The sequence below is a fragment of the Chelmon rostratus genome, chromosome 6, assembly GCF_017976325.1.
Source record: "Chelmon rostratus isolate fCheRos1 chromosome 6, fCheRos1.pri, whole genome shotgun sequence".
NCBI classification, from domain to species: domain Eukaryota; kingdom Metazoa; phylum Chordata; class Actinopteri; order Chaetodontiformes; family Chaetodontidae; genus Chelmon; species Chelmon rostratus.
This window is the reverse complement of record NC_055663.1, coordinates 15,342,536-15,353,162: the sequence shown is the minus strand read 5'-3', so window position 1 is coordinate 15,353,162 and position 10,627 is coordinate 15,342,536. Positions and strand designations below refer to the sequence as shown.

General features: G+C 41.6%; 1 protein-coding gene across 3 annotated transcripts in view; it reads right to left on the bottom strand.

The window, feature by feature from the left end:
• Window positions 1–1,308: 1,308 nt before the first annotated feature.
• Window positions 1,309–10,627, bottom strand: part of mctp2a (multiple C2 domains, transmembrane 2a) — a 32,383-nt gene continuing 23,064 nt past the window's right edge. For all 3 annotated transcript variants that reach the window (XM_041939651.1, XM_041939654.1, XM_041939652.1), the window contains exons 20-23: window positions 5,800–5,909; window positions 5,585–5,694; window positions 4,304–4,401; window positions 1,309–2,202 (exon numbers count right to left, since the gene is read on the bottom strand). In XM_041939651.1, coding sequence (XP_041795585.1) covers window positions 2,143–2,202; window positions 4,304–4,401; window positions 5,585–5,694; window positions 5,800–5,909 — 378 coding nt within the window. In that variant the 3' untranslated portion in view covers window positions 1,309–2,142. The remainder of the gene's footprint in view (window positions 2,203–4,303; window positions 4,402–5,584; window positions 5,695–5,799; window positions 5,910–10,627) is intronic.

Below are 10,627 nucleotides of genomic sequence, written 5' to 3'. Positions count from 1 at the left end.
GGTCCCCCTGAGCCAATCAAACTCTTCACAAAGCACAGATGGATGCTCTTTCACCAGCGTGCTACTGCTGAGGAGGGGGGTACCCGGACGCGATGCTCAGTCCCCCAACCAGTTAGAACAAACTCCCCTGGTGGTGTCCAAGCTTCAGTTCAGACCAACTTCAGTTCTAACTATGTATATTTTAAAAGAGAGTACTTGCCACTCAGACAGCAGGTAAAGGAAGAAACAATGAGTTTCCTTCTCCATCTGCTTTCTGTCGTTAAAGCTGCAAAAGGTTGAAAACAGTTGAATCACTCATTGACACTGACATCATGGCATCGAACAGGATGAGCCAGAAGCTCCATGTGGAGATGGGATGTGTTGTTTTACACTTTGTGCCCTTGTAGGCCAAGGAGGTTAGAAAATGAATTAGAAATTTATCACAAGTTTAGGGATTTTGTGCAGCATTTTCCTTCGTCCATGGATCAGGCTTCCACTTTCTCCAGTGCTGGCATAGCAATAAAACAAAGTGTGGAGACAGGTCTAGTGACGCGAGGCTAGGCTTTCACAATCTGAAGGGACATCAACACGCTTCTGCATTCGCAGGGGAGCCAATAGGAATGGCCACTCTCTGACGTGATCTGTGATTGGCCAAAGTCTTCTGTCACAGCCTAGATTTTCTAAAGCCTGAAAACAGAGCCAAGAGGTGCAGAAGTCTTGTTTTCTCTCTCGAATTTTTTCCCAATTAAAAATGAACTGCCTTAAAGAGCTTCAACTGCCACTTATGTTCATATAATGAATCAGTGCAGTATGAATTTTATGAAGCAAACCGTCACAACTGTTTTGTGAAAATCTGAATGGCAAAATGTTTCAGTAATTGATTTTTTGTATGTAAAATAAATATAGATGAGAAAATTGATAAAGAATATACTACATCTTACTTGGAAAAACTACTGTGGAGAGACAGATGGAAAAACCGGAGTATGTGTGTGTGCAACCATTAGACAGGCCAGGTGATTTTAGTGGAAATGTAAAGCACTAAGTGCTGAGGATGGAGAGAGCACTCTCTGTGAGATGAGCTCTTTCTCTCTCATCTGGACCCTGTTATTGTGAGAAGGCAACAAAGCAATGCATTAGGAAGCACACTGGAGCCACACAGCTTTGATGTGAGCTCGGTAACCAAGGCGCAGCGGTGGCCGGTGTGTGAGCTCTGTTCCAATGGCTGTGTTGTGTAATCAGATGTGTTTACTGTGTATTCAAGGAAAGAAGTGGTGTAATCCATCCTCACTAGAGTGCAGTTATTGAAAAAACACGGGCAAAAACAAGAGCTCAAACTGATCAAGATTCTTTATTCAGGATTCTTGCAAAGTCTCCATTTGATGATGCACACACGATACTGAGTAAAAATAAAACTCTCAAATTAATCAGTCTGACATACAGTAACATAAAACTTAACTTAAAAAAATAAAGTCAGCTGGAAATTATACACATTCATATAAATATATATTTGTTGCTGAGATGAAACTAAGACAACTGACAGCAGTATATATGTACAGTAAATCCTTACCACAGAAAGAATAGCAACATTCAGAACTCTGTCCTAATATTTCAAATACATGACAAAACACACTATTTTGATTATTATTTCAAAATTGATTGCAATATATATGACCTTTTTTGACCTTTAATTATATTAACACATGGAAAAATAAAAAAAATGCCATGGTTTGGTTTCCATAAACTTAAGCTTGTATTAACTTTACCTTAAGGCAAATTTCTCAGTTTCACCAAAGTCAAAAACAAAGCAACAGTGGAGGTCTAAGGTAAGCAAAACCTGACGCTTTCATTCCTTTTTTAAATTACATCCAAAGATGAAGGCTGAGCCTTGCAGCGCTCTCTTTTCTTTACCTCCAGGCTTGTGATTGACAGCGCCATGTGCTGCCCTCCTAGCTGCTGCAGTTCACAGCCTCTGTCAGGGGGGTGGCAAACACACAAGCCAGAGAGCGGCTGGCTGCCCCTCAGCAGCAGGGGGCAGAGTTAGGGTGGTGCGGTGGGGTGCACGGGGTCATGGGCTCTGCTGGCACGGGAGCATTGTTGTCAGGTGGACTGCGTTGGGCCGTATTCATAAGGAGACCAGCCTTTCATCCGCCGTGTCCGCGGAGCTTACCTTTTCCTCCGCGGCTGGCTCTGGCTGGTGGGCGCTCTCAGAGTGCTGTACTGCACCTGTAAAAACAAACAGGAGTTTGGTCAGAGGCAGGTAATCCGAGCTCAGTGGAGCGCACGGTAATGGCTCCCCTGAGGAGAGCTGGTGCAGGGGAAAGCGAGGCGGGCTCGCCTGTAATGAATCATTTTTTAAACACAGGAGCAGAGGGGATTAATCACAGGGAGGAAGGATTTGAAGAGTCAAGGGTTCCGTACCAGTGTACGCCCCCCTCATTCTGCACCACAATCACAATATTAGAAACAGACATCAACTGTTGAGATGACCTGCCAGGCCAGTGAGGGAGTTGCAAACTGCATAATCACTCACTGTAAGTTACGTCCCCTCAAGAAAACTTTGTTAAAGCCCGAGAATAGAATAAATGGAGTGTTGTTCAAGTTACAAACATCGGTTGATGTGTAACTTTCCTCACAGCCTTACAGACCCTTGGTGTGACTTTGATTTCTTCAGTGAAAAACAAGACCTGAAATGTGACATCTGAACTTAAACCTTGTTTTTGTTTTTCTCTCAAGATAGATTTCCTTTTCCAGAAATTCCTTAATGTTCGAAAGGATTTGCAAAATTTACCTATGGTGTAGAATCACGTTCTTTTTGACGTTCAAAAAATTTGATTCAATTGCCTGTATTTTTATTTTTTTTCCAAGAGGACTGATCATAGGGTAAACTGAAAAGGAATTTGAAAACTTGTTTTTGAAGCATGCTTGCTGAGCTCAAACAATGCAGTGAATCTGTTGAATAAAGGTAAGAACTCTATGCTAATTAGCTGGTCTCCATTATTAGAATGGGAGATGGAATGTGGGAACAAAGTGACTGCCTCCTGCATCAGAACATGAAACTGTCCTCAGAACTGACAGATGCTTCTTATTTCAGGACAGACACAGTGTTGTCAGAAGTCCCCGTTTGAGGCAGACTTTGTAGATGTGCACAGGCACTAATTGCCAAGTCACATTTGCAAGAAAGACAGGAGTCAATTTTCAGCCTTTGTGGTGTTTTTGTGTCCGCACCTATCTGAGGATTGAAGTTCTAAGTCAACAAAAACAAAATATGTGGTCGATTGTTTTGGGTCTCCTGTGTATATGATGTTAGGGTTATTTTTCACAGTACATAATGAAACGTACTTATGATGAATCTTAAAGGTGTTTTGTTTTTTATGATTGGAGCTATTTTCAAGATGTAGTTTCTCTTTTAAACCAGGCTAAAAAGTATTGTTTCCATGAGATTTGAAAGTGAGTCATTTTCAAAGCTCAAACATTGTATCCCAATGGGGAAGAAGACACACAAAGGATTCTGAATCAAAAATGTATTCACCACCTTGTTTTGCCAACTCAGTGAGCCAAATCTCAAACAACACAGGCTCCCTCCAACATCACAGAGAAGTCAGGAATGGCTTGCTGCAGGAGGACATCAAGGGTGCAGCAGAGAAACAGACTGGGGTGAGAGTGTCTTTCCAGATCCAGACTGTCAGGATTTCTCGCTGAATTCCGTCTGGCGAGCTACCTGGGAGATGAAGGCCCGGTGTGGCACTTCATTTCCTGGCCCGAGCAAAATTCTCAGTCAGAGAACGGCGAGCACCCAGCGCCACTTACAACACCCTGACAGCCCTCCTCAGCTCTGTGATGTAAATGCAAATGACATATCAGCCATGGCTAATATGTAATCACATATGGCACCCAGCAAGATGACTGGGGCTCACGACTACATTAATTGACTCTACCACCCTGAAGTTGACTGAGGCCACATCAGAGTTTCTGTGCTGACACAACAGCCAGAGACGTCAGGAGCCCTCTGCCAGCCCTCAGCCAATCATTGGCTTTAATGTCACAGTGCTTCAGTCAGACAGACAAAATTGCTAATAACGGACAAGGCTGCGGCAATATGGCTGAGGACAGATCTGAGCATCTCCTCACTCAGGCACTACAGCGACTACATGGAACTGCACTGAGGAATAATTGGGCCAGGGCTGCTTTAAAGGCGAGAGTCCATTAATAATCAAACAAAGCCAGAGGATATATTTCTGCAACACTTGGGAATTCTGGTACAGCAAATAATGCAGACATCTTCAGGGAATTCCCTCCCTATCTGTATGTAAAATTGGACCCTTACCTTTTGAACATCAGAAGGCACCCTCTTGAGGAAATCCAGTATTTCATTATTGTCAATAGTATATGGGTTGCGCAGCTTCTTGGTAAATTTGTTAACGCCTGTGAAAACAAGAACACATTAATAAATAAAGTGTCACACCAACCAGCATATTTTCACACAGTTTTACCATGTAAAAAATAACAATAATAAAAAGAGTTGTGTAACCCTATCTGTGCACAGTATAGAGTTCCCACCAGTGTGTCTGTAACTGCATTATATGATGCTGTTTCAATTGATCCCTTTCAGCCAAACTGAACTTAAGCCAGGTCAATACAATGGAGACAACCATGGATAAAGCAATACTTTATCAATTAAAGCAAATAAATCATCCTAACTCCAGTTGGAAAAAGAGGCACACATCCATGATAACTTTTCCTCACTTTTGTTTGCTTCAATCTGATCATTTCTGGCACATCTATATTTACTTTGCACATGGCTGCTTACCACAGAGAAAAAAAGATCTCTGGGGTCTTGTAATGGGACCATTATATTCACAGCTTGGCACTGCCTGTACCTCAACATGCAGACAAAGAACCTAAGGACTTAAATATGTGCAAGCAACTTGAAAGGCTTGCCTTGCAACCACAGAGATGGGGGTTAACTGGGGAGGCAGAGGAGTGTCTCAGACTGTGTGTTTTTTGTTTGATATGATGGTTTTTTGGTATTGATTGTGTTGAAGGCAGTGTGGAAGTACAGTGGTTGTGGGCTTACAGCTGGAGGAGGAGAGCCTGTTATGGGCGGCATATCTCCCTGACCACTGAGATGACTGTCTATTCTGTATGACTACAGCAGATAATGAGAGGCTAGACCAGGAGCCTACAGACTGCCCAAGGACATCATGTATTATATACAGCTTGCTACTCTACCTCTGCTTTGTTTTCACACAAACCCTGGGCCTCGCCTCTGTTGGGCTCTGCTACATCAGCCCACACTGAGCAGCGCAAACCTCTGCAGCCGTCTGATCTCTGTGCATCTGCAGAGGTGTGGGGATGGCAGAGTTCTTACATTACTGTACTTCATTAAATCATGGATTTCCAGTTAGGAAGATTGAATAAGAGTTGTGTTTTGCAACAGTGGAATGGGCTTTGATTTTTATGCAATTTGTTAGGATGTTTTGGTCATAGTAATGAAACAGAACAGAACATGGGAGTTTGTTAGCTTTTAGGACACTTTTAGCTATTCAAATTCTTTTGTCATTAACAATTTTATGAATTTAAATGTTTTTGGAGATGTAGAACTTACCCCATATCAGCACAATGTATCGAAGTGGGATCAAATATAGTAGCGCTGTTGCCACAAACAGCACCAAACAGGCCAGGCACGACAAGAACGGGACAGACCAGTTGAAGATGCTATAAAGGAAAAACAGTGTCAGGCTAATGCAACATTCTTTTAAAAAATAAAATAAAATTTAAAATAAAGATGCTTTAGTGGACAATATAAAATGGGCAAATTACTTCTTGATTCGCTCTCCGATGTTTGCGATTTCCTCCAATACATTCTGGACAGCCAGTACTACTTCCTGCACCATATGTATCTTGTCCATCAAACCTTTTTTTCCGGATTCCTAAAAAAGAAACAAAAAAAAAAAAAAAAAAAGCACAGACACTGATGAGGTACACTGTATGTCAATTGTTGGGCAGGGTAGACAAAGACCAGTTTATCTCTGCTATGCTATTATGTGTGATTTATCTATTGAATGGCCCATAATGAGCAAACACTGTACATCTTCAGACTATGCTTTTGAAGATGAGACAGACTCAGTGCTCAGAAGCTGTTATGTGGATGGCTGAAAGATTTCAGCTTTTGTCCGTCACATACAATAGAGCTGTTGCACAAGTGCAGCACAATCAAGACTCTCTAGTAGATGAAAAGTACACAAAATGGCCATCCGCAATCAGGCAGACTAGATGACCTAGACAAGAAGTGCAGGGGCCTCACAACTTGGGAAAGATTCCATTCCAGCAGCCTGCACAGGACGAGTCTGAACATGCTTTTAGAAATCTGTCAGGTTTGCTAACCTATCCTAACACTCACCCCGCTGGGAACAACAGTTGGATGTTCATTCCTTCACTCGTATCATTCTTGTTGCAGTTAAGACTGCACACAAAGTATTATTTGCTTTTAATGCACTGACATAATAATGACCGAGTCTGGCCAAGCAATAAGTCAACATGTGAGGGGGGTTGGAGGGCTTGTCTCCAAATGAAATGAATGTGATCACATCAAGGCTGAAAATAACGACCAGCGTGAAGCCTTCCAGAGGCAGAGCAGTGACTGGAGATAACACAAGTAACACAAGCTAAAGAGGGCTGAGAACCCTCACATCAAACACAGGAAATAATGACAGGAATGATGACAGAGGGAGAAAGGGAATGAGTGTGTTGGGGGAGGGCGCTCTGATGGACCCTAACAGGAGGCTTGAGGATGTCTATATGTTTATGTTACAAGTCAGCCGCAGCAGCAGCCTGTGTGCATTGACAGGGTCCAGACAGAATGCCTTTATCAGAGCTTCATGAGGCAGCCCCTGGGAACACACTGTCTGCCAGCACAGAGAGACTCCCCACTGTCAGGCCCGCTCTTCTCCACGAAAGGCGCAGGAAGAGAGCAATTCCCACACTAGCGGAGCCTCCCCCACTGGGCTCAGATCTGGACAGACACTGGAAGCTCAGCACTGTCCAAAAAAGGAGAAACTATCACAAATATGCTTCCTTTGAGATTAACATCTCATGGTCTCATCACGGGGAAAGAAGACTATCTGTGTTTATGCATCATCTTACTCCACTCCACTGTGCTGAGGGCACTGAGCAAACCTTTATGTGTGTCCTTTTCTCCACATCAGGTGTTAATTGAGCTCTTATCCTAAGTTTATTTTGAAAGCGGGGAACACGGTTAGAGTCTGCTAAAAGCCATTACAATCCGTGTCGGTGAGCTCCTGATGGACCCAGAGAGCCATGCATTGGGAAATGATAGCTCACTCGATATGGAGCCTCATCAGTTAGACTCACATTCCTTTTCATATTTTCATTGAAAAATGTTTAAGCGACCCAATTACATGATTTAGAATTCAAATCTAATAAGAGATATGAAGCATTATTTAACTGCAGTGGACACACATGCAAGGTAAATTGTGCCAGAAGTACAGCGCAGCACAGGGGGGAAAAAAAGGAGGAAACCATATTGGCTTTCATTTCTAAAAGGAAAAACAGACAAATAGATGTACTCTGAAGTATGCTTCAAGAGGCAGAGCTCTCATGATTATCATTATTCATGTGCTTTAAGATTCTTGAAATCCTCCATCTCCTTAGCGACCAAAACTGAAGTCCGTCGTACATTAATCATTTGACGATATTCTTTATCTTTGTTCATTTCTCTTTTCGGCATGTTCATGAGTGCAGAGAAAACAAAAATAAATAAAAGATCTCCTTCTGAAATGGAAAAGGATGGGTAAACTGGGGATGGACTAAATGAATCCTAAATGTCTACTGATTAGAAAACCTGTGTGAAATCATATTCTCATTTCAGATAAAATTGTAAAACCTTCCTTTTAAGGTGCGGTAATGGAGAACCAATTTGATCTCCTGCACAAAGGTAAACATACTCTCACAGACACGTGGGGCGTTATCAAAGGCTGGAAAAAGCTCATTTAGCATCACTTTAATTAGAATAAACGGTGCCAAATTTGAATTCTCAGACTGAATGTTTTTCCAGTGACTTTTTCGACAAAGATAAGAATTGCATCTAAATGAAAAACACCTGTGTTCCAGGCAAATTATCACTAAAGCGAGCAAAAATAAGCTAGAGAACAATTTGCTGGGATAAAACATTGAAAAGCTTTCATGTGTTGGCTTTAATGTGTTGCTGGGTCCGTGTGCGGTGGCTCTCATCATGCACGCCACAGATCATGACATGGGCAGTCTGTCTGACTGGTGTGCTCAAGGAGACCCAGCGGTGACTGTGGACTATCGGGTGAGAGATGGAGTAACCCCCCAGCCCAGTCTAGCACCCCCACAACCACCTCCTCATCCTCCCCCCAACTCCCCTGGGCTAGGCTCTGGGAGCAAGTCAACCCCAGACCAGCACTGCCAGCCGGGGGGCAATGAAAGGGCTGTTTCATCTTCCCTGTTCATTGCTATTGGAGATCTATGGGCTTGTTTTGCCTCTCTGTTTCTTTATGTTATGATTAAATATTGTCTATCTGCACAATTGATACCTAAGGCCAAAGGGAAGTCACTTTGCCCACACGTAATTTGTAAGCTGTCTCTTTCCCTGAGGACAGATTTGTTCACAGGCAGAGAATCTGTTCTGTATTATCCAGCTGTAACACTGCCTTGCCTTTCGTCTCTCTTTAACGTCATGCCTTCACATTCTTGCTGCTCTGTCTGAGGTTTAAATATTTCCGTCCTCAAGGGGGAGAAAAGGGGGATAAAAACATATTTGAGTGGTAATCATAACCTTCTCAGAGAGAAAAGCCTTTATTCACATGTTACAGGAAAGACTTGGGACGAAAAAAAAAGCAAAAGCTTTGAAGTCATCAAATTTAACACTGATCACTCTTTAACCCCAAATATTTTTAAAGAAGACTTTGATAGGAGGTGTAAAGCTACACTGCTTGATCTAACTGCATGATATCACATTCAAGTGACAGCAAGACCATAACAAGACTTTCAAATAAGCCACTTTAAATTAAAGCTGACAGCTTAAAACAAACATGGGTGACTGCTTAATTAGTAAATGAAAGGAGATATTTCATTTCCTCTGAGTTTCACACTCAGGGCTTAGGGAAGCTCATGGAAAACCTTTCAAAAAGCTTTAAAGAGGCAAAGGCTGAGTTCAGAAACATGTGCAATGCACTGAGAAAATCTCAGTCGTTTCTAAAGACACTGCCATTTCTTATACTAGAAAAAGTAAACATTCCTCTATTATATATTGAGGTTTCAAGGTAAAGACAAATGTAATAATAATTCTATGATATTAAATTCAGTGCATCAACATAATCCTGCCTGATTCAATATTCATAAATATTTATAAAAAACTGAATTTTCTGTATCACCGCTGTTTGTTTAAGCACCAATTTGCCTGTTTTCCTCGCAATGATAGCAAGTGCGGCTTGTGTGTGCAGACATATCATGCGAGTTTCATCTGTGAATTAGCCCATCCTTTCAGACAGGATTTGGTGGATGTGCCTGTGTTTTTAAAAGAATCTGGCTTTTTTCACAGCCTCAGGTCATCACAACAGAATATATTGAGCGCATTATGGATATGAATCCTGGGCCTAGACACGCAGCACAAGGGTCATCGCTTGGAGGCTTTGCGTTAGCTCCACACTTCATTGCCATAAAGCAATAATACACATCCCTGTTAACTCTTCCTTCTTTACAGAAAACAGTGGGATGAGCGTAATTGAATATTATGTGCTGTGGGGAAGTATAATTTTCAGGCTGCTTAAAGATTTCCTGTTGTTTTGTTTTCCAAGAGACACTAGAGAGATGTATTAATAAACATCATCATTTATGATTTCTCACAAACGAACAAGTGAAAATGACTGATAACCTTTGGGGCAGAGTCTAAGTTTACTGCTGTGTTATTGTACTTTGTTCATTTGTTCTGGTAGTAAAAGGTCATTCTCATCCTAACTATTACATTTAGACAATGATGATACACACAAAAAAATAATGCTATCCCCAGCAGCTGTGCAAAATCTAATTGACAATGCTGTTTAAATTTGATTTATAGATTTTCAAAGGGCTGCAGTATCTCAGTGGAGTACATTTGTAGAATGACACTGAATACCCAGAGGAACAGAATAAAGAGCTACATGCTACAACTGTTTCATAGATGTTGCCCTCATTTGGGATGCATGAAAATATTTCTATTCTTAGTTAGAAAGGAGCCTCTGAGAAGTATCTGTCATTGTGACTATGCTAAAATACCGACTAGAGCATGTGTGGCTCTTTGGTAAAATGTTTCTATTTTCTAAGAAGCAAGTGTTCATCTGTAGAATAATTACAGCTATTTGCTGAACCAGGAATTTGTACTGACCATAAGCAAGGCAGACACTGTTATGTGTTTGATTTAACCTTGGTTATTCAAAAAGAGATATTAGCGGGGCTCACACATCTGATATGTCCAAAAAGGATTTTTACACAAGCCGTTGAGTGAGGTCGTTGTGAAATGTTAAAAAAGTCAGTGTTCACGGCAACCCTTAAAAGATATCTTTATGTTTATAGTGAAAATTGAGAAGTGATAGCTTGCCTCCAAAACATATTATCCCTTAAAACGTTA